General features: G+C 35.6%; 1 protein-coding gene and 1 pseudogene across 5 annotated transcripts in view; both read left to right on the forward strand.

The window, feature by feature from the left end:
• The window catches only part of MAPK8 (mitogen-activated protein kinase 8), a 107,478-nt gene that overhangs the window by 43,381 nt on the left and 38,742 nt on the right, over positions 1-25,355 (forward strand). For 3 of the 4 annotated variants that reach the window (XM_082407138.1, XM_082407139.1, XM_082407137.1), the window contains exons 2-3: positions 20,284-20,454; positions 24,129-24,258. The exons of the other annotated variant lie outside the window; for it this stretch is intronic. In XM_082407138.1, coding sequence (XP_082263264.1) covers positions 20,333-20,454; positions 24,129-24,258 — 252 coding nt within the window. In that variant the 5' untranslated portion in view covers positions 20,284-20,332. The remainder of the gene's footprint in view (positions 1-20,283; positions 20,455-24,128; positions 24,259-25,355) is intronic. 4 annotated transcript variants of the gene reach the window in all.
• Positions 16,616-17,031, forward strand: LOC309635648 (cytochrome c oxidase subunit 6C pseudogene; annotated as a pseudogene). Its single transcript has one exon. The product of its transcript is annotated as a cytochrome c oxidase subunit 6C pseudogene (transcript).

Here is a 25,355-nt window from a genome sequence, read left to right on the forward strand (position 1 = left end):
AACTGTTTGCACCTAACCTATTCTTCAAGCATTGTATATGCATATGCATATGTACATATTTTGTACCCATGGTAATAACTGTGAATTAATTCTATCAGTTTGAAAATATAGTTACATGATTTAAGGGAAAATAGGAAGTTATTGATCCAGCAATACACAAAGTATTAACAGTATTGTAACTAGATAATAATTTGTTTCTTTTCGTAAAACTCCCTCTTATTCTCTCATAAGGGTTTCATAGCTAAAATTGTGTAAAAGAGGAAATAAGGTTGTTATCCAAGGTTCTTAAAGAATCAAGACTGAAATAAAATAAAATAAGCAGTAAAAAAAAAAACCTATTTAAAGGGGGTTACTTAATTTCTCTGTGGATGTGGTATCATTTTTCTTGGCTCTGTAGTTTTTGTCCTTTTTCACTGTATCAGTAAACAGTCGTTAGGTACACATCCTTCAAAGTTTTCGAAGTTGACATCATATTTTCACAACTATTAAAACAAAAATAATCAGTACTGCTCACTTGAACTCTTTGATTTCATGTTGTATCATCAGATTTCAGTTAAACAATAACCAGAAGTAAATTTATACCTTTCATGTCATCTTATATATCATCCACACACTGCCTGAGATTTTTATTCCTTTTAATGTATTGTTGGGTGTTGACAGTATTATTAAGCATATTTACTAAATGTTGCCTTGTGTGGAAATTCCAAAACTTTGCCAACTCTTGATAACCAGAATAATGATAAACTAAAGAGAGTCTTATTCCATCTTTTGAGGGAAATGTAAAATTATTCATCTAACTATAAAGAATCTTTGGCAAGGGTGTTTTTTTAAAAGTATGTTGAATTCCTAGCCATTTTATTATTGATAGCTATGTATCTGTATGATATTTTAGGTATGAATATAAGGAACGAACTTTCAGTTGTCAAAAAATAAGCATGTTCAGTGAGTTGCAATTGTGGTATGACAATTGGATAACTATTATATCTTGCTGAATCAACTCCATCTAAATCTTAAGTGTGTATTGTATTGTTTAGTCACTTCCTGATTCAATGAGAAGTCACAATATGTAGCAATTTAATAGCTAGCATGTTCTACTTCATAGCTCACAGAATGTCCTTGGTGAGTAAAGTAAGTCCACAAGAAATACAAAACAGATGAGAATTCCTTTAGAATACAACTTATCTAGTCTGTTTCCTATAATTTGATGTGACTGTGAATGAATGTCCTTATGTAATAAGAGAGCCCTAGGTATATTTAAATATTTAACCCCCTGTAACTTACTGTTAGTTGGAAATGAAGCAAGGTTTTTAAAACATTTTTCCTGTGTCTTGTAAATATCATTGATTTGTTATTTTGCATTTTTTGACTGTGGTCCATAGGAAAAAAAATAACTTTTATTGTGTGCAGTACATATTTGTGTATTTGTGTGTGCATGTGAGTAAACAAAAGTTTCACAGATACTTATTAACACACGAGCTGTACTCTGATATTCTCTACTCTCCTGTTTCATTTAAAAAAAAAATTCTAATCCACTAAATTAATTTCATGACACATCAGTGGGTTGGAACTCATAGTTTGGAAACACTGCCATTTTAACTGAATGATTAGAAGGTATAAGTCCAAAAATCATCTGAGGTACCAAGCCCATGAAGGAAAATTTAATATTGATTGAGATACCTTGGTTATTTGTGCACCCCTACAATTAAGACCATTTTAGTTAATAGAAAATGTGTTTCAAGTTTAAAGGGGCATCATTAACCAGGACAAAGGATCAATCCTTGGTAATGAAAACATTCTAAATGTGAAAAGTCTACATTGTAGATAAATGTGATTTTGTTAATTATAAGTAATCATGATTATCATGTTTGGGAATATTAATATGCTAGTCACTTTATGTTGAATTTCTTTACATATTTTATCTTTGCTTAAACAAGAAACTTGACATTTCTTGGTTGACATAAAAGTTTACAGTCAGGAAGGGGATCAAGATAGAATAGGAAGACCCTATACTTACCTCCTTCCATGGCACACCAAAATTACAACTATCTGTGAGCAGCTATCTGTGAGAAAGACCTGAAGACTAGCAGCAAAGATTTTCTACAACTAAAGATATAAAGAAGGAGCCACAGTGAGACAGGTAGGAGGACAGAGACACAGTCTAGTCAGGGCCCACACCATGTTGGTGACCCACAAATGGGAAGGCTGTCACAACCACAGAGTTCCTTCCTGCAGAGCAAGGGGTCCAAACCCCACATCACATTCCCCACCCTGGGGGTCCTGCAATCTGAAGATAAGCCCCAGAACATCTGGCTTTGAAAACCACCAGGGCTTACGATCTGGAGAGGCAGAGGGCTGTAGGAAATGACACTTCACTCTTAAAGGGCATACACAAAATCTCACACACTGAGTCCCAGCACAGAGGCAGTAATTTGAAAGGCACCTGGGTCAGACCCACTTACTAATCTTAGAGAGCTTCCAGGAGAATCAGGAGGCAGTTGGGACTCCCCTGGGGATAGAGATGCTAGTGGCAGATACTTTGGGGATTTCGTTTTGCCCTATTGACACCAGTACTAGGAAGCACCATTTTGGAATCCTCACTCTAGCCCATTCATGCTGGGGGCTTGCCCTGCCCGCAAGCAGCCCACAGCAGTCACTGGGGAAACCTGCCCCACCCAGCAGAGCAACCTGGGCAGGGCCTCACAGCCAGCAGGGCCAGGGGCCAGTCCCACCTATCAGCATGCTCACAGCAGTCAGCCCTGCTACAACAGAAGGGTGCATGCAGCCCACATAGGGGACACCCCAGAATATTGGTGGCCAGAAGGAAGCATGCACCTGGGCCCCATAGGACGTCTCCTGCATAAGGCCACTTTTCCAAGATTTGGGAGACATAAAGGACCTACCCAGTACCTAGAAATAAACACCGAGAATTAGGCAAAATGAGGAGACAAAGGAATATGTCCCCAATGAAGGAACAAGACAAAACTTCAGAAAAAGAACTAAACGAATGAAATGGTGATAAGCAATCTACCCAATAAAGAATTCAGGGTAATGGTTTTACAGATGCTCACAGATGGTTTTACAGATGAATTTGGGAGAATGAACAAACATAGTGAGAATTTCAACAAAGAGTTAGGAAATATTAAAGAGCCAATCACAGCTGAAGAATATAATAACTGAAATGAAAAATACACTAGGAGGAATCAACAGTAGAATAGATGATACAGAAGAATGGATCAGTGATCTGGAAGACAAAGTAATGGAAATCACCAAAGATGAACAGAAAAAAAGAAAAAAGAATTTTAAAAATAGGTAGTTTGAGACCTCCGAGACAACATCAGGCATACTAACATTTGCATTATAGGGGTCTCAGAAGGAGAAGAGGGAGAGAAAGGGGCAGATAACCTATTTGAAGAACTAATAGATGAAAACATCCCTAACCTGAGGAAGGAAAACAGATATCCAGGTTCAGGGAACACAGAAAATCCCGAAAAGATGAACCCAAAGAGGTCTGCATGAATACATAATTAAAATGACAAAAATTAAAGGTAGAATCTTAAAAACAGCCAGTGAAAAGCAACTGGTTATGAACAAGGGAACTCCCACAAGACTATCAGCTGACTTTTCAGCAGAAATTCTCTAGGCCAGAAGGGAGTGGCACGTTATATTCAAAGTGATGAAAGGAAAAAACCTACAACCATGAATACTCTACCTGGCAAGTTTATCATTCAGAATTGAAGGAGAGAAAGAGTTTTGCAGACAAGCAAAAACTAAAAGAGTTCATTACTACCAAACTGACCTTACTAGAAATGTTAAAGGGAATTTTCTAAATGGAAAAGAAAAGGCCACAACTAGAAATAAGAAAATTACAAAAGGAAAAATCTCACTGGTAGAGGCAAACATACAGTAAAGATAGTGGATTAACCACTTATAAAGCTAGTAGGAAGGTTAAAAGACAAGAGTAGTAAAATCATCTATATCTGTAGTAGGTGATTAAGGGATACACAAAATAAATTTATTTTAAGATGCAAGACTTCCCTGGTGGTCCAGTGGTTAAGACTCCACGCTTCCTCTGCAGGCGGTGCAGGTTCGATCCCTGGTCAGGGAACTAGGATCCTGCATGCTGCACGGCATGGCCAAAAAAAAAACACACAACAGATGTGATCTATGAGGTCAGAAACATAAAGCAGGGTGGAGGGGAGTAAAAAGGTAGTGCTTTTAGAATGTGCTCGAACTTAAGAGACCATGAACAAAAATAGATTGCTATATACATAAGTTGTTATATATGAATCTCATGGAAACCAAAAACTGTAATAGATACACAAAAAATAAAGAGAAAGGAATCTAAACACTAAAGATAGTCACCAAATCACAAGGGAAGAGAGCAAGAGAAGTAGAAAGGAACAAGGAACTACAAAAACAACCAGAAAACTATTAACAAATGGCAGTTAGGTATATACCTATTGATAATTATTACTTTAAATGTAAATATAGTAAATAAATACTCTATTCAAAAGACAAAGTGCCTGAATGGTTTAAAAAAACAAGACCAATGTATATGCTACAAGAGACTCACTTCAGATATAAAGACACACACAGACTAAAAGTGAGAAGATGGAAAAAGATATTCCATGCAAATGGAAACAAAAAGAAAACAGTACTTAGACAAAATAGACTTTAAAACAAAAACTGTTACAAGAGACAAAGAAGGGCATTACCTAATGATAAAGGGATCAATCCAACAAGAAGGTAACACTTGTAAATGTATATACACCCAAAATAGGAGCACCTAAATCATAAAGCAAATACTAACGTGCATCAAAGAAGAAATTGACAATATACAGTAGTATTAGAGGTCTTAGCATTATTTTTTTGGATGTCTTCTCAGGCAAGGGAAACAAAAGCAAAAATAAGCAAATGGGACCATGTCAAACTAAAAAGCTTTTCTACAGCAAAGGAAACCATTAACAAAACAGAAAGGCATCCTACTGAATGGGAGAAAATATTTGCAGTGATAATCCTGATAACTAGTTAAAATACAAAATATATGAAGGATTCATACAACTCAATATCAAAAAAGCAAACAATCCAATTAAAAAATGGGAAGAGAATCTGAAGAGACATTTTCCCAAAGAAGACTTACAAATGGCCAACAGGTGCATGAAAAGATGCTCAACATCAGTAATCATCAGGGAAACGCAGATCAAAAACACAATGAGATATCACTGCACACCTGTCAAGGATGGCTATAATTAAAAAGACAACAGATATCAAGAGTTGGTGAGGATGTGGAGAAAAGGGAACCCTTGTGCACTGTTGGGATTATGAATTAGTGCAGCCACTATGGAAAACATTATGGAGGTTCCTCAAAAAATTAAAAATAGAACTACCATATGATTCAGCAGTTTTACCTCCGGGCATTTACCTGAAGAAAACAAAAACACTAACTGGAGAAGATAATGCACCCCACCCCCATGTTTATGACAGCATTATTTACAATAGCTAAGATATGGAAGCAACGCAAGTGTCCATCAATAGATGAATGGATAAAGAAGATTTAAAAAATGGTACCTTGCTATTTGTGACAGCATGGGTGGATCTAGAGGACATTATGCTAAGTGAAATAAGTCAGAAAGAGAAAGATAAATACTGTATGATTTCACTTATATGTGGGATCTATACAACAAAATGACTGAACAAACAAAACAAAATGAAAACAGACTCATAGATCAGAGAACAATCGGGTAGTTGTCAGAGGGGAGGTAGGCATGGTATTTGGTGGAAAAGGTGAAGGGATATAAACTTCCAGTTATAAATAAGTCACGGGGATGTAATATACAGCATAAGGAGTATGGTCGATAATATTGTAATAACTTTGTATAGGGGCAGATGGTTACTAGACTTATTATGGTAATCATTTTGTAATGTATTTAAATGTTGAATCACTGTTGTTCAACTGAAACTAGCATATTATTCATCAACTGTATTTCAATAAAAATGTTTACAGTTATATATAGGCAACTTTTAGTATAACATAAAAAATATTAAGTGTCTTGAGAAGTACAGATAAAATTAAGATAAAAATTATAATTTCCTGGCCTTATATGATGGCTTATATTTGAACACCTAGAAAGGATGGTGATGGTCATTTCTCAGAAAGAAACAGAGGCAAAAAGGCAGAAAAGTTTGACATGTTCAAGAAATTAAAAGTAGTCTATTTGGATGAACTTTGTTCTAGAGGCAGTTTTTAAGCAGAGGAGAGAGCTAATGTCTCTTGTAGTACCCACTTGCTACAGGAGATAGCAGATGGATTTGAGTGGGGTGAAATTAGGCAGGGAGATTAGTTAAGAATTCATTGAAGTAGTTTAGAGAAGAAGAAACGAGGTTCGGTAAGATAGTGTCTTCGGAAGTCGAACATTTTATCAAGATTATCAGAGTAAAATCACCATTATTTGTCCATCGATTAGATTAATTCATTCATAAATATTTGGGTATCTTCTGTACAATTCTGGGAACACAAGTGTGAACAAAACACATACTCTTTGCCCTTATGGGTTTTAGTCCAGTGGGAAACCCAGATGTTTACAATTTAGGGTGATGCATATGCTGCCATAGAAGGCCAGTGTGCCCTGGCAATGAGTGTCCTGACTACTAATCTTGAAGTCTCATGGATGGGTAGGTCTTGACCAGGGAAAATAAGCAGGGAGAAGTATGTTGCAGGCAAAAAGAAACTGTGTATCAGCTTGGAAATGAGAGAGAGACAGTGATACATTGTGGAACTGAAAGAAGTTCATTGTGGCTATATTTTGGGATTGGAGAGGAGGCCAGGACCAAATCATCCAGAGTACTGAAAAATCCTAATGAAAGGTTTGGCCTTTATCCTTTGAGCAGAAGGTAAACACGGTATGGTTTTAGGCAAGGGGGATTCAGGGTCAAATGTGCATGTTAGAACAATTATTTTAGTTACGGATATTTTAGTTACAAGTAAGAAACTTAAGCCAAAGGCAAAGAAAGTGGTCCAGGGAAGTTCAGCATATACAGGGGTAGGAAGTACAGCTGGACCTCACAAAGGTCTAGAACCAGAAATGGTTATCAATTAATATCAGGTGCTTTTGCTCTTGCTCTCCCTCATCACTGCATGTCTTGTCTCTAGCTCATGATACATTGTTTTTTCTTTGTATACCTGGCTTCTCTAACTACAAAGCTAACCCACAGCCCCTCTTAGCTTTTCTCCCAATTCCAGATCCCCTGGAGAGAGTCTGATTGGCTCATTATCTCAGTTATCTCCCCTTGGTCTAATCATCTATGGCCAGTAGAGCATATAGAATAAGTATAACTGCTTCAAAGCCCACCCCTGTCACAATTAAGGGGGTGCAGTGAGTTGTAGGCTGGACAGATTTCTCAGAATGAACCAACTTAAGAAGATCACTCTGGCATCAGAGTGAAGAATTAGGGGCAAGGGGATTAGAGGCCCCTTTAGGAGAATACAGCAATGCAAGCAATAGTTAATGTTGACCTGAGTTAGAGAGGTGAGTAAGAAGAGAATGAATTTGTGGTAGATTAAAGATTGACTCTCCAGAACTGCATGGTAAGTGGATATGGGAGGATAAAGAAACAAGGATAATGTCTGTGTTTCTGGCTTGTATAACTGAGTGGATGATGATAGCATTCCCTGAGCTGGAAGGACATAGGAGAGGCAAATTTGGTGGGGATTGAAGGAGATGGAGTGAATTATTCACTTTTGCACATGCAGAGTTTGAGGTAGCTTTGAGACATGTAAGTGGAAATGTGTAATGGACCACTGAATATATACATTTAGAGCAGAGGAAAAATCTCAGTGGTAGATAAATGTTTGAAAGCTAGTTTTACATGCTAGCTGAAGCTGTAAGAGTGGGTGAGATTGCCCTGGGAGAGTGTTAACAAGGGAAGAGAGCCAAGACAACCCTGAAGAGAGTCATTTTTGAGGGCTGGTAGGGGAAATGAACCTATAAGGGAAGACTGAGAAGGAACAGAAGGTAAGAAAAATCAGGAGTATGCAGTGTTTTGGGGAATCCAAGAAAAGAGAGTGTTTCAGACAGGAGAATATGGTGAACAGTGCCAGTTACTGCTGAGCAGCATAAGGAGTCAAGTTTTGTTGGGTTTCAGAGCAAGGAGCTTGTTGATGACGTTGGTGAATGAGTTTAATGGAAGTGGTGAAAGTAGAAGCAGAGGGTTGAGGACTCTTGGTGGGGGCAGTAAAGAGATCAAAACAGCAGATATAAACAGTGCTTGAGAAATTTGGCTGTGAGAGGAAGGAGAGAGAGGGATCAATAACTAGTGATTGTTTTTGACAGTGAAATAGGGTTTTAAAGTATGTATGTATTTTTGTTTTTAAATAGCAGGGTCTTAATCATATTTGAGTGCTAGGAGAAAGACTGATGATTACTTGAGTAAGATCAGGAGAGTTATTCAGAGTACTGTTACATTGTAATAGTGAAGAATGAAGCAAAAGTAAGTATTTGGACCCTGGTTTAGTAAAGGGAAGAAGTTATTTCCTGACTTTTCTCTGGCAAGGGATTGGGATTATCTACAAGTAAGGTAGGGTTGAAGATGTAAGGAGCAGTGGGACTCTTTGAAATAGACCTTGTAGAAATTAGAGGGGATAGCTGACTAGGGGAAATCTAGAATTTTCTGCCTGGGTTAGATTGAAGGCCTTGAACTTAAAAGCACTATGGACCATTGTGGTTTTTGTTCAGCAGTCTACGTATACGCTCAAAAGGAGACAGCTAGTTTGGTTTGTGCTGTGCGATTTCAGGTTGGTGCATTAGGAGAGATTAGGGCAGGGTTATTGTCATAGTGGTGGTCTATCTAATGGGCCATAAGCTGAGGAATGAAAGAAGTAAAAACATGAGAGGACTAACAGGAAAGTAGAGTTCTTAAAGGCCTGGGTGGGAATCCTTACGTGCAGAACATAAGTGAGAGTAACTCAGTGTGAGACTGATCCTAAAATGAAGGTGACACTAAAGGAAAATGAAACAGTAGTTTCTTTGGAGAGTTGCAGCCTGTATTGCTGGAAGAATAGTACTGCTGCTAATAGAAATAGATGTGTAAGGAAGAGTGAGTTTTGGAAGGAAGAAAAGTTTGATCTTCACTATTTAGAGTTTGAATACCCATGGAATATCCATACTGAGATGATCAAGAGGCAGTTGAAAATATAGGAGAGAGGTCAGGGCTGGAAACGAAATTGGGAGTCATAATTGAAGCTATGACTTTACCAAGGAAGCGTAATATATAGAGTGATAAGGTGGTATTAGGCACGGTGTGCATTTAAGGAGTGGGAAGTAGAGAAAACATGCTTGCAAGGTTTGAGCAATTTACAGAGAAACTTAAGAGAAGTTAAAGAGGAGTTGACTGAACAGGCCACTGGATTTGGGAATTCTTGAGTGGCTCTCCAGAGGGGTCAAGAAATAGTGGAACATGAAAGGAGATTGTAAAGATGTGAGGATTAACTGTGACTTTTTGGCAACAGGTTTATTGCCAATGAATGATGCGTATTATATGTGATTTTTAAAATCTCCCCAGTATACTGACATTTAAAAAACATAACTTTGCTTTAAAAAATTTTATTAGCCAGCTTCTGGCTTTCTGAAATGGAGTACACTGGTCATTTAATTTCTTAAAGCCTCAGGAATATCATAATTAGTGATTATTACTCAGCACTGTAATACTGCTAGGACCTTCTGAGCACTGTTAGGACTTGTTCTTATACTGAGTGCTTCCCGTGTGCCTTGTTTTTTGATGGCTTCTTCTAAGTCAGTTGACGTTATTATTCAAGAATCTTTTTCCTTCAAAGTATTTCACTGTGTTATAGCTTAAAATTGTTAGAGAATTAGAGAGTTCTTTAGGAACAAATAAATATACTTAGAGTAGTTAGCACTGTTAACATTTGTGAATCGAAAGATCCAAACCAAAAAAAAGCTAGTCATTTTATCACTTCTGCCAGTTGGCATGTTGGACACCCATGTTATGTTTAAATTGTCTTCTAAGTGACTTCATGAGGTTTTTCCATATGTAGGTTGTTGAACTACTCCTGAAAGTCATATATCTCTTTAGAGGGTCTGAGGGGGGAGAAGATTAGAGGAGAAAACACTTAATATCTGCTATAGATTTATGCAGGAAAAAAATCTGTTTTTAGTCTCTGGCTTTTGTTGCTGTTACTGTGTTAGTAGTGAAAAAAGAGATTTTTATGACCCAAGCTGTAGGTCTTAGCCAGTGAAGGGCAACTTGAAGATGAGATAGAGCTTAAAATTAAAGCTGTTTCTGAGTGATTGATTATAGTTTTGTAGCTGGACAATTAAACCTTTTTACTATTCTTGCAAATCTTCAACTTAGATTTGTCATACCTGGTTAATACAATCAAATGGAAATGCTTTTTTTCTCCCCGTCTTGCTGAGCTTACAGATTCTGAAAAATGGTGTAATTTACTCTGAAATTCAGTGTTTTGTTTTGTTTTGTTTTGTTTTGTTTTTTCCTGCTGGGAACAGGCACATTTAATTACAGAAAGCTGTTTGTCATGGAATCATTTTCTTCTAACACCAGCTAGCACTTTTTAAAAATTCTGATCATAATTCCATTGCTGGCAAGATAAACTAGTGGTAATTATATGTGGAATTAACTAACATTAATAAAATTCCCTGTAAGATGCATCTGGGACACTTCTCATTTGCTATTCCCAGTTTGTGGTTTTAGAAAGTGTCTCTGGTGGTGGTTGAATGCGATCAACATTTTCTTCTCTTGTGAGCCTAGAATCTTATTACTAAAAGACTTGGCAAAAGTTATTAGAAAATGGCAGGCATTTGAATCTTTCTCAAGGAATAAGTTATTTTGCATGATCAATTTTTTGGATAGTGGAAGAATTTACCCAGGTACTGCACTGTACAAAGGTACCCTTAAAACTATGTATTCTTTCTTGTATAAGAACTCATAAAAATTTTATAGGAATTTACAAGTATGAATTTTTTTAACTTTAAAATGAAAATATCTTTTGAGTATCTTGGGAAATAGTATATTCTTACAAATTAGGTTACCTGTTTTTATTGAATTGAATGTCATTGAGAATATTGGCATTGCATTTTAGCCACTAACATTAATAATCTAAATACAGTTGAGCAGCCCAGAGCCAGTTTCCTAATATTTTGAGATTTTTGCCGTTTTGAGAACAAAGTAATTTAAAAATTTTGGATACCATCTAACTGAAATGTTGATGATAATTTCATAACCATATTGGGTTCCATTACATAAAGTGTATTATCATCATTTGTTTAAAAAGTAGCCAGCAGCCTGTTACTTTATGGCTGAGGACACTGCTATAAAGTCTTGAGATCTTTAATAAATAATTTGAATATCTAAATCTTAGAAACTAGTTCTGAGGTTTTCATGTAGCTAAAGTCATCCTCAAAGTACAGAAATTGTGAAGGGATACCTGTCTAAGCATTATTTTGTGGTTGGAATGTAAAAAACCTACTCAAGTAACCTCAATTAAGGTATGGATATACAATGGAATATTACTCAGCCATAGAGAAGAATGAAATAATGCCATTTGCAGCAACGTGGATGGACCTAGAGATTATCATACTAAGTGAAGTAAGCCAGACAGAGAAAGACAAATATTATATGATATTGCTTATATGTGCAATCTAAAAAAAAAAAAAAATACAAATTGAACTTATTTGCAAAACAGAAATAGACCTGCAGACATAGAAAACAAATTTGTGGTTACCAAAGGGGAAGGAATGGGGGAGGGATAAATTAGGAATTTGGGATTAATGTATAAACACTACTATATATAAAACAGATAACTAACAAGGACCTATTCTATAGCACAGAGAACTATACTCAATATTTTGTAATAACTTATAAGGGAAAATCTGAAAAAGAATATGTATATACTGAATCACTTTGCTGTACACCTGAAACTGACACAACATTGTAAATCAACTGTATTTCAGTTAAAAAAATTTACACACACAAAAAAGAATTAAATCTATTTTATGAGTAGATTGTACAAAATCCAATTGCGGAAGTACAAACCAGGCCTTCTTTCCCCTACCTTCTTTGTGGGTGGGGCTCTGGTTCTCCTAATAGAAAGAATTCATAGTGGTCCGGACACCAGGGTTATCTCTTGGCTGGAATAATTTCTTTCTCCACTCGTGGGTAGCTAAAGAATGTGCTAATTATACTAGTGATTAAAGTCTGGTTTTCTTAGTTTGGTGCTAGTAACAGCTGTGTCTGAAGCCTGATCATCATGTCTCAACCTGAGCCCTCCAGCATGTGCTTAGACCTGGGCTGGCTCATTGTTCATATTGGGTCTACTGCCTTGTTATAGAAGAGAAATCACTAAGCCCAAGATTTTGTACTGCTTGCACACCACCCAGTGGGGACTCTCCTTCCTAGGGAAAGAAAAAAAGCATAGTTTGTGAGAGACAGAAATAGCTAATCGACCACAACTTATTTTGGGGAAAGGAGGGAGAGGAGATTACCGTAGAATGCACCTTATATTTGATATATTGTTTCTACTTATGTCAATTTAATTGTGGACAAATCTGTTGTTTGAGTGGGCCATGTTAGTATATGACATAATGGTATTTCTATATTAATTACTTCAAATATAATTGAAGAATAAGCTTTGAAAAATACGTGGAACTGAAATAGATGCATTTACATAGTGGCAGTTGAGATCTGCTCTAGAGGCCACTTGAGGGCTTTTAAGAGTGATGTTAAATTTAATAGGAATTTTGAAACATTGACTTAGGTGTGAGGCCAGGAATCTCTGACTATAATCTGAAAGTAGTCAGACTTCATTAGTTAGACCTAACCTCATTTTAAAGGCTATTACCTACTTGCTGAGAAAGCAGCCCTAAGCAATTCCTTAGCATAGATGGATACTGTAGAATGTGGTTCTGCCACCTTGGCCATAATTGATAAGCCCAGGGCAGGCCTTTGACCCAAGGGTAGTAGTCTGTGAAGTGGCCTGGTATGAAAACTGCACAAACAGCAGTAATGGGCGTTAAACTAATCAAGCACATATCTCTTTTTTCTCCGGTAAATTACTCCTTGAGAGGAGGAGAATGATGGACAGTTCGTAATGGGAACTTATAGTTACAGTTTGTTCATTTGTTGTTCATTCAACACCTATTTGAATGCCTAATATTTGCCAGTTACTATTCTAGGCTCTGGTGATTTAATCATGAACAGAGCAACTTTCATGCTTTCATGCAACTTACGTTGAGGGGACAGATAAGTAGCATGTAATAGATGTCAGTAGTGTAAGTGCTTTGAAGAAAAATGAAGCAGGCTGAGGAAGAGTGTGTGATTAGAGGGTACTATTTTAGATAGACTAATCATGTAAGGCATTTCTGAGAAGCTGATGTTTGAGCAGAGTCCTAAGTAGAAGATGATGAGGGAAAAGTCAGCATGCAGCCATCATGAGGTAGTAGAAGCCAAGAGTTATACAGAAGAAAATTTCAGAGTAGAGTGAGATGTTATATTAGTCAAGGTTCTCCAGAGAAACGAACCAATGTGATGGGTGGGTAGATGGATGGATGGATGGATATATGGATGGATGGGTGGATGGATGGATGAGGGAGGGAGGGGCGAGAGAGAGAGAGAGAGAGAGAGAGAGAGATAATAGAGGCTGACAAATTCCAAGATATACAGTTGGCACTCTGGAGACCCAGAAAGCTGATATAACTCTAGTCTTAGTCTGAAGGCCTGAGACCCAGAATAGCCGATGATGTTAAGTTCTAGCCTGAAGGCCAGCAGGCTCAAGACTCACTATTTCAGTTCTAGTCTGAAAGCATGAAAAAAATGATATCCTAGCCTGAAGGTAGTCAGGTAGGAGGAGTTCCCTTCTACTTGCAGGAGAATAAACCTTATCATTTTTATTCAAGCCTTCAGCTGTTTGGATGTGGCCCGCCTACATTGAGGAGAGCAATATGCTTTACTCAATCTATTGACTTAAATTTTAAATGTTAAAGTCATCCACACACCCTCACAGAATCACCTAGAGTAATGTTTGACCAAATATCTGTGTACCCTGTGGCCTAGTCAATTTGACACGCAAAATTAACCATCACAGAGGGAGTCTGCTGGTAGCCATAAAAGCAAGATGAGTAAAGATAGATAGGCTCCAATTCACCCCAGTGACTTATTGTCAAGATTATCTGACGATTAGAGCTTGAATTATGAACTTTGTTGCATTGCCTGAATTATTTTACAGTTGTCTGTGAGGCCTGGCTTTATGGCTCTATTGAACTCACTCTTTTTTCCCTGAGTACTTTTTATATAACTACTTAGTTTAACTCGTTTGTCTCTACATTCAGACTCACCAGACCAACCATTTTATGGATGGGCCAGCCTGATAGCAGTTGAGTCTTGTTTCTTGTATAGACATTAAAGAAATAAACCTTGGGTTATAAAAGCCTAATTCAGCCTTTTTTTTTTTCTTGCTTATGAAGGAAAACAATGGTAAAGATAAACAGAACTTTTAAAAGTGATTTGTTACTTTAAAAAAGGTTCACATTCTTGGTTAACATTTTTAGCAGTTACTTATTAAATTATACCTCTTTTGAAGAGCTGACATGTTTTGGAAATCTGAGAGTGTAGGAGACACAGTCCTTGCCCTCAGAAAGACCACAGTCTGGCAGTAAAATCTGCATATCTAAATATACAGCAGGGTAGTTTTGATGAGAAATTAGGTTCAAGCTGGAAAAGGCTTCATGAAGATTATATTTAAGCTAGTCTTTGGTAGGTAGAATTTGGATAGCTACAAAAAAGAGGTCAAAGTATTTCCCAAAAAAGAAAGGGCAATGAGTAAATCAGGTGAAAGAGTTTGGGGATGATAATTTAACCGCGTTGACCTGAGTGTAGTGTTCTTGCAGAGGACTATTTTGAAAGCTAAAGCTGAAACTCAGTATGTCCACAACATTCTGTTGCATGTTAACCACTTTGAGCCTCAGCTACTCCTCTATTAAATGGCATAATAATGCCTATCTTTTCTTTTATTCCTATGAGCCTCATGACCAGTCACATCTAAATTCTATAACTATAGTTTCTTTGGTTTTAATCCACAAAGAGGCCTTTTTGAGTAGCGAAATGAATTTTCAGACTCCATATCATTTCCTCCTCACACTCTTCCTGTTCCAGCTTCCTTATGGAGAGAACAGTACACCAAATGAATCCTCTGTAAATCTCACCAGTATCCTTAATGCCCTTATCTTAGAAATTGTTCCTTCTGTCTCAGTCTTCTGAAGGTATTTTCTGATGGCAGTGCTGCATTAGTATCTCTGTATGGCCACACAATGTGCTTTGGATCCCATTTCTTTCCACCTTTTCAGAGATATTATGCTAACTGAAACCTCAGATTTCTTTTTCACTCTCCTAGTGTCACCCTTCCTATCTTTATGGGTCTTTTCTATTAGCAGATAAATATGATCAGGTTGTCTTTATGTTATATATATTATGCATGCTATGCTGTAGTATATTATATATAATATCTAATCTAATCATCCTCCATTGACCATATACCTTTCTCCATCAATTTCCTCGTGTCTTCTCCATCAACTTCTCTAAAGAAGTAGTTATACCTGCTTAACTTATTTCTAAAATCATATCCTATTCACACCTAAGCTCATTCCAGTCTACCTTCTACCCCCATCATTCTATTCTAATACCCTTCTACCCCCATCACTCTACTTATTTGATATTTCTGTAGCATTCAATACAATTGGCCATTCTGTTCTTGAAAACACTCTTCCTTTGGCTTCTTCAGTGTGTTCTCCTCGTTTTCTGTGTATGTCTCTGGCTACATCTTCTCTGACTTCTTTGTTGGCTTATCTTTCTCTAATTGCTCATTAAATGTGGGTATCCACAAAGCTGACTCTTAGGCCTTTCTTTTCTTACTACTATATCCTCTTGAGTAATATTCTTTCTCATTGCTTCAATAACAGTGCCAACTCTTAAATTTATATTTTTCACCTAGACTTCTCTGAGGTCCAATTCTGTATCTAGCTACCAAATTGATATTTCCATTTGGATGTCTCGGTGAGGTATCTCAGACTCAACATGCTTAAGACACAACATGTTTGTAACTTGACCTCTTCCTTCATGCCTTCTTCAGCACCAAGACTTGTTTTATTTTGGACTCAATATAGTGTATGGATGAAGGACTCAAATCCTCACTCTAAAAAAAAACAAACCTCACTTTACTCTTTACTAAATTTGCAACCATAGGTAACCTTTAAAGACTCAATTCTGTCATGTGTAAAATGGAAAAACAATAGGTCCTTTCTTAACATAATGCAACATCAGACAAAATGAGTAAATGGGACTTATACTTCCAGCCAAGATGTAGTAACAGGGACTGAATTTACTCTCTATCCATAAACAATTAGAAAACCTTCACAGGACTGTTGTGAGGATTAAAAGAGTATAAGCACTTGAAACAGGACCCAGCTAAAGTAAGCTCTATGTAAAATTTTGCTTTTATTATTATTAAGTATAGATTTGATGGTAAAAAAAATTGTGGGATGAAGCTCTGAAGTGCTGCTTTAAAGGTAAATTATGGTATTAAGTGTTTATATTATAAAAAGCAGTCCTGGTCCATTTCTCCAAGGACGTCGTTGTTGAGCTGTCAAGGAGAAAAACTACCATGGCTTCCAGTTCTTTGACAAAACCTCAGATGCGTGGCCTTCTTGCCAAGCGTCTGCGATTTCATATTGTTGGAGCATTCGTTGTCTCCTTGGGAGTTGCAGTTTTCTATAAGTTTGCTGTGGCTGAACCAAGAAAGAAGGCATATGCAGATTTCTACAGAAATTATGATTCCATAAAAGATTTTGAGGAGATGAGGAAGGCTGGTATCTTTCAGAGTGCAAAGTGATTTTGGAATATAAAGAATTTCTTTGGGTTGAGTTCCATGGAAGTTTGTCACTTACCTGTGTTCCTGAACTATGAACTACTAATATCTGGGCTAAGGAATAGTTTCTCATGATAAATAAACGATTAACAAAAAAAAAAAAAAAAAAAAAAAAAAAGCAGTCCTCAAATCAGTACTCTTAAGCTTCCATCTTAAGAAACTAAAGGATAAGGGTAATCGTAAAACAAAAAAGGGAATAAAGACAAGAGCAGAAACCAAAGAAACAGAAAAGTACAAAACAATAAAGAAAAACAGAAATTAAAATTTGGCTTTTTAAAAAGATCAATAATAGTGATAAAATTCTAGCCAGATTAATCAGGAAAAAAAGAGAGAGGATGCAGATTACAATAGCAGGAATGAAAGAGGACACATGTCTACAGATCCTATAGACATTAAATCCAACAATTGAGATGAAATGAGCAAATTCCTTTAAAAACACAAACTACCAAAAGCTCATTTAAGAAGAAATAGATAACCTGAGTAGCCCTATATATTTTTTTAAAAAATAAATTTGCAGTTAAAAATCTTCCTTCAAAAAATCTCTTGTCCTAGAATGTTCACTGAGGCATTCTATCAAACATTCAAGATGAAATAATATCAGTTCTACACAGAGTCTCTCAGAAAATAAAAAGGAGGGAATAATTCCCAACTCATTTTATGAGGTCAGCATTTACCCTTAGCATGAAAGAAAACTACAGACCAATAGCCCCCACAAAAATATATGGAAAAACCTTTAATGAAATTTTAGCCAACTGAATCAATAGTATTAAAAAAAAAAAAAGATAATACTTTTTACCAAGTAAGAGTCATTACAGGAATACAAGTTTGGTTTAACGTTTGAAAATCAATCAGTATAATTCACCATATGAAACTACTAAGAAAGAAAAAACATATGATTATCTGAATAGATTCAGAAAAATCATTTGACAAAATTTAATGCTCTATAGTGATAAAAAACTCTCAGTAAACTAGGACTTGAAGGGAACTTTTTCTGCCTGTTAAAGGGTGTCTAGTAAAATCCTGTAATTTACATCACACTTAGTGGTGAAAGACTGAATGCTTTTCCCCTAAGGTCAGGAATGAGGGAATGATGCTTGCTCTTACCACTTCTATTCAGGATTGTATGGGAATTACAGTCAGTGCAGTGAGGCAAGAAAAGGAATTCAAAGCCATCCAAATTGGAAATGAAGAAATGAAACTGCTTGTGTGTGTAGAAAATCTCAAAGAATCCGCAAAAAAGACTACTAAGACTAATAAGTGAGCTTAGTACAAAGTTATTATACAAAAGAATTAATTGTGTTTCTTTGTACTAACAATGAACAACTGAAATTTAAATAAAAATAAATTAACGTAAAAACATTCACAGTAGCATCTAAATGTCAATAATACTATGGAGAAGTTGAACAGAATTTTGCAAGACCTGTGTATTGGAAACTATAAAACATTGCTGAGGGAACTTAAAGGAGAACCAAATAAATGGAAATGAATATCATGTTCATGGATCAGAAAACTCAAAATTGTTATAATGTCATTTCTCCCCAAATTGATGTTTATTACTCAGTACAGTTCCAGTCACTATCTCCACAGGCTTTTTTGTAGAAATTGCAAGCCTATGGTCTGTTAACTTAGGCAGAGTTAATGAGACTTGTGGTTTCAGACAGTCTTCTCTGGAATATTACATGACTAGTTTTGTTATTGATTTTGGAAATGTTTCTCTGGGCCTTTCTTTAATTTATCTAAATCATTTCTCTGCCTTCACAATTGCTTCCAGTTTATTTCTTCTAAAGCCTACACTGTTTAAACTTTTTGTTTAGTTTTTGTTTATTTTTAACTCCACCTACCTAAAACTTCTTTTTAATTTTAATTTTATTTCTTTCATTTGGCTTAGTTCAGTAGCTCACTGGTTTTCCTCTTGCAGCTCTTGCTCCCTCTCTTGCAGTATAATCTCCAAGTAGCAGCTAGGGATCTAGTCAAGGCACTCTCTTACTCTGCATTTTCCAGTGGCTTCTATCCTACTCTAAGAATTCAGCTATTATGTGGATATGATTACTTAGGTCTGCATGTGTGTGCACAGAATAAACTCATCCACCTGCTTTAAAAAAAGAAAAAAAAAAGAATTCAGCTATTAGAATCCAGTTCATGAGCCTCTTCATGATCTGGCCCCAGGGCACAGCACAGTGCCTGGCACATGGTAAGCATTTAATATATGTTGAATTAAATCTTTGCATTCTAAGTCTTATCAGAATTTTTTGTGTGTTTGTTTTTGTTGTTAGCATTGTCTTGCAGCCACACACACAAAAATAGTAATTCTTTAGACCTAACTGGTTTCTCAGTTTATTGCAGGATATGGAGAGTAGGTTGGAGCTGTCTTGCATGCATTTTAAGGCTCACTTTATTTTATTTTATTTTTTGGCCACGTTGTGCGGCATGTGGGATCCTAGTTGCCCGACCAGGGATTGAACCTGCGCCCCCTGCATTGGAAGCGTGGAGTCTCAACTATTGGACCACCAGGGAAGTCCCTTGTATGCATTTTAGAATAGGCCAGTTTTGTCTAGTAAGGATGGTTAATAAGGTTTGTCAGTAAGCAGTACTCAAACGGGTAGGAAAAGACTGCTTTGGCTTTTAATCAGACTAATTGTAAAAAACTGGTCAGAACTTAGGTTATGCTTTAGATGACCCAAACAGTTCAGAACAGCATTGTTTTGTTTCATATCCCAATATACTAAAGGCTTCTCTTATAGTTTCTTATTTTTAAAATAACTTTACCTTATATCTTTTTTTTTTTAATCTTATATTTTCTACCTTGATTCTCTTCTTTCAACCGTTACAACCTCAGCTTATGCATTACACCCAGATGTTGCTGTTGGGGATCAGGGGCTCTGTTATAATGACAGCAAGGTGCTGCTCTGCGTTTGTTAGTTTTTTTCTGTAGGAGTGATATGTGATAACTGGCTTACTAGCCTGTCAATTTGTTGTTCCTTCCATGAACACTCAGTGAGATTGTGAATTATTTTTGAATGAAAGTTTATCAGTTACAAAAATTAAGGTTTCAACACTATAATAAACATAGAAAGGACTAGTTTAAACTTTTAAACTGGAAGTGACCTTAAAAACAGTTATAAGTATTTGCTTTTTGTTTTTCTTTTTTAAACTATTGGTTGTTTCTTAAGTATAACAGATGCTAACCAGGCTCTGTGGTAATTTTTTCTTTCTAACTGTGTTTTTTAACAAAGCAGCTCTTTTAACATCTAGCAATCTGTGACTAGAGTGATGACTTGAATTTTAAGATTAAGCAAATTCATTCTGTTAACATCACATTTTGTTCCGTTTTGCAGCTTCTCGGTGAATTTTTGGATGAAGCCATTAAATTAATTGCTTGCCACCATGAGCAGAAGCAAGCGTGACAGCAATTTTTATAGTGTAGAGATTGGAGATTCTACATTCACAGTCCTGAAACGGTATCAGAATTTAAAACCTATAGGTTCAGGAGCCCAAGGAATAGTATGGTAAGTTTTTACTTCCAAAAATTAGGCAAAGAATCATTAACTGCTCTGTTTTCTTCTCTCATAAATTCCTTGGTAAATATTTAGCTTGCCTCAAAAAATTAAAACTATAAAATTTAAATTAAAGCTATAACACAGTAAGTTGTTTTGTTCTGAGATTAATGGCTTTTTTATTATTCATAAAACATAATTTTAGAAATCAGCTCTGTCATCTTTAAGTATAAATTATGATTAAATACTTGGTCGTAAGCCATGTAAAGATAGATATGTGTATCAGGAAAGAATAAGTGGCATGCTTGTTAATTCCATGTATACATTTATTCCCATAGCTAATTGTTTAATAAGAAGCTTCACTTAATCATCACTTTTACACTGTAATGAAATTCTGGAATATCATAAATCTTATTTTACACTGGGGAAAAAAGTCAGCTAATATGTCACTGTATGTGTTTCAAAACTCCTATGTATCTTTAAAATTGATCTACAAGCTAATTTTTACAAAAGGCCTAGGCTTTATAGATCAGCATAATTCCTTATAAACTGAAAATCAAAACACTCTTTGGGACAGTTCTGTTAATAATTTTAGGTTACTAAGTTAGTATAATAAGCTAGTGTTGTAGGGAATTCTAAGCCTCACTCAAGCATAATTATATCTTTATTACCTCTTCTTGAACCAGATTTGTTTTGGAATCTATTAAAAAATCCTAAGTGTTTACAACCCTGCAGTTCTCCCAGGTTCTAGAAAAACTTTTGCCTACAGCTCTTGCATATGTACAGAAAGAGACATATGTAGGGCTGTTCTTTGCAGTACCATTTAAAATAGCAAAAATTGGTAATAGCATCAAATCTATCAGTAGGAGAATAAAAAATAATCATACAGTGAAATACTCTACAACATTTAAAATGAACTGGAGCTTATATGTATCAACAAGGATAATCAGAAATGTAACGCTGAGTTTAAAAGCAAGATGTAGAATATACATACATTATTATACTGTGTGTGTGTATATATATATATATATATATATATATATATGTAGTTTAAAGTATGCAAAACAGTACCATATATTTATGTATGCAAAAGTATAAAAACATTCATAAACACCAAACTCAGGATAGTACTTACCTCTGAGAATAGAGAGAAGGAAGGGGGCTTTACCTATAATAATATATTTCTTTTAAAAAAGTTCAGAGGAATAATGGTAAAATATTAGAATCAAACAAATTTGTGTAATGGGGACTGTAGCATTTATTCTCTTTTCTGTATTCTTAAAGTAATTTATACTATCACAAACTACAGAAGCTGGGTCATTTTATAAAGCATTATTGGCTGATTGGTTGTCATCTTAACTGATCACATTTAACCATCCACAAATTAAATTTAAGGAAAATGATGTGGTAATATCAATATGGTAAGAATTCTGAAAGCGAACTCTTGGTTCAGATTCTAGCTCTCTGATTTATTAACTTTGTGACTCACATGGCAAATTAACTCTTCTAAAGCCTGTTTTCCCACCTAGTATACAGGGTTGTTGTGAGGAATATATTATTTATAAAATACTTAATAGTATATTAAAAATATATTGTTCCTTTACCTTCACTTATCCTCAGACAAGTGCTTTTTGAAATTTGTGTACCAGAATTTTCTTTTTTAATTGCTTTGGAAGGTAACCAACCCCTGTCCTAAGGAATAAATGCCTTCAAATTTTTGCTTATTCCTTCACAAAACATTACTATGAAATAGACAAATAATAAAAATTTTTTTTAAACTCACTGTTGTACTACTGTCAGAATCAATTGAAGAACTTAATTTTTTTTTTAAAGGCATTATTTTGGGCCCCAGTTATAGATGGTAAGATTCATTGGGTCTGGATTGGGGCCTCTGAGTCCCCAGGTGTTTCTAATTTGTGCACATTTAAGAATCAATAATTATGGGCTTCCCTGGTTGCGCAGTGGTTAAGAATCTGTCTGCCAATGCAGGAGACATGGGTTCGAGCCCTGGTCTGGGAAGATCCCACATGCCGCGGAGCACCTAAGCCCGTGAGCCACAACTACTGAGCCTGCGCTCTAGAGCCTTTGAGCCACAGCTACTGAAGCCCGTGTGCCTAGAGCCTGTGCTCCGCAACAAGAGAAGCCACCGTAATGAGAAGCCCACGCACCACAATAAACGAACATGCAATGCAGCCAAAAATTAATTAATTAAAAAAAAAGAATCAATAATTAGAAATCTAATTTACTTGGATACAAAATAGTTCAATCAAATACTTGAATTTTTGTATTTTTAGAGCTTGATATAGCAGATAAAAAATTAATAGGAATGAATTTAATGGTTAAAAATAAAATACTTTGTCTGAAACAGTCAAAACTTCTAATCATTTTATGTGACCCCTAATGTTTTTTGTTTTGCTTTTTTTTTAATTTGGGAAGAACATATCTGTAAATAACAGCATTTTCTAAGTAAAGATTATAATATGTATGTTTTGGTGTGTATGTATCTATATGTATATAGGCAATAGTTAATGGTATATATAGAATGTATAGATGTGTCCTTTTATGCAGTACCAATTTCTTAATACATAATTTCTTCACTGTATTTGATATAGTAAGATTGCCACAGAACAAACTCAGGTTTCCAGTTAGGTGAGAGAATAATTTTAATCAGTAGTGTGGTGACTTTCCAAATATTATATAAACAGAACTCATCTTTTATAGTATGTTAGGTGGTCCAGTATGAAAAGCACGACCTCATGTCTTAGTCTTCTAGTCTCAGCTTTGCTTTTAACTTTCTGGCTGACCTTGGACAAATTACTTAACCTCTCTGGCCCTATATCAGGCAGTGATTAATCCAAATGATTTTTAAAAGCCTCTTTTAATCATAATATTCTATAATTTTAAGACACTTTACCTTACTTGTGCTATACGTTCTTTGACCTGTCATTTGCAAAATGTGCCATTTGGTCAGAGTCATATGGTAGAGGAAGATATGAAGAGTTAATGAGTATAGTGTTATATTTCCCAGAATTATAGATGTTTCGTTAATAGTTATGAAACAGCTTCTGATGTCCTGAAGTCTGGCATTTATATTTATAAATACCTTGATTTTTAATTTCTCCTCCAAAACAAATTTTAAGTGTTTACTTTTTATAAAATAATCTTTCATCTAGATGCCTCTATATGCACTTTCCTCTTCTGTATTCATTTTGTTGTGTCTAAAGAGGAAGTGATGTAGTTATGTAGAATTCTTCAACAGGTGTTTTGAGTAGAATTTATGACCACATGTGTTCTTTATCCTGTCTTTCCTTGGTGCAGATTTGGGGTGAGGGATTCATTTGGGCTCTAAGCTATCTATTAGACCTGAATACTCATTAAACATTTGTGCATTGAGTGCCCATTGTATGCTAGGTGGATCTTGGATGACACCCAGTGAACAAGCAGTCTCTTTCTTCACAGTCCATTTTCACTTTTAATCCATTAGCATTTTAAGAAACAGTTAACAATGCTGTACACTGTTGGAATATGCTCTAATAGGTATAGAAGAGACATGTTGAGCATCAAGGGCTGGAAATTGGTTCAAATGCATTTATCTTTGGAGAAAGTGAGGAATCTACATGAATGTTTCATAAATTCAGTTTTGCAGATTTTTAAGCTTTTTGTTGTTTTTGAATTTCTTATTACAGTGCAGCTTATGATGCCATTCTTGAAAGAAATGTTGCAATCAAGAAGCTAAGCCGGCCATTTCAGAATCAAACTCATGCTAAGCGTGCTTACAGAGAGCTAGTTCTTATGAAATGTGTAAATCACAAAAATGTAAGTGAACATTTTAGAAAATTTCTTAAGTATAAATGAAATCAAGATTTGTTCATGAATACATGAATATAAAAATCTTTTAAAATAGTGGGTGCTTTAAATTGTTCTTTTGGATCGAAGCATTGCTTAAAGGGATATATAAATTTTTCTGAACTTTATTAAATTATATTAGAAGAAAAATAGCTTATGAAATTAAGATTGTGTAATTTTCTGACATTTAATTTGCAAAAGGAGTTTTAAAGAGGTAGATGTTTTAGAACTTTATTTAGGCTTGATCTCATCTTCTGCTTTTTTGTTTTTCTATTAAGCTGACATTTCGGAAAACTGGAGCCTGAGCACAGAGATGAAATTGTTCCCATTATTCTTTGACATTGGAACTTTATTTAATAATACTGGATAAAGCAGTTTACCAGAAACTTTAAAAAATATTTAAATGGAATTAGTAAAACATTCCTAATTCTATTTTCTAATGATTATAAAGACTTAAACCTATGACTTTCGCCCCTTTACACTTTTTAAAACTTATATTAAGCATACTGATACTTTTATGATTATTTTAATGGAATGATTTCTCCAAGATGAGAGGAAATAAACTAGGAGTACATTATACAAGGGACAGTTTTATGAAGTACTAAACCCAAAGCATCTGACTGGAGATGTGTTGTGGTGTTTGTCCAAAGGAGTTTATAAAGAGCTCAATACTTTCTGATTGCAGAAAACACAATTTACCACATTTTGAGAGCTAGCTATGTGCAAGCCTCTGTGTATTGGAGTTAGTAGATTAGCACCAAGGGAAAAAATTTATGGAAATTGAGGATTAGACTCCTTTTTGAGGGAGCTTACAGTGTTATTTTGAAGACAAAATAAATACATAAAGAGTTAAATATCAGATGTGATAAAGCAGTAAAAGTTTAATTGTCAAATTATGGCAGATAGAATGCAGCCCCACCCATCAGCAGACAAGCGGATTAAAGTTTTACTGAGCTCTGCCCACCAGAGCAACACCCAGCTCTACCCACCACCAGTCCCTCCAATCAGGAAACTTGCACAAGCCTCTTAGATAGCCTCATCCACCAGAGAACAGACAACAGAAGCAA

This window comes from Balaenoptera borealis, assembly GCF_965194805.1.
Source record: "Balaenoptera borealis genome assembly, chromosome: 10".
Lineage (NCBI taxonomy): Eukaryota > Metazoa > Chordata > Mammalia > Artiodactyla > Balaenopteridae > Balaenoptera > Balaenoptera borealis.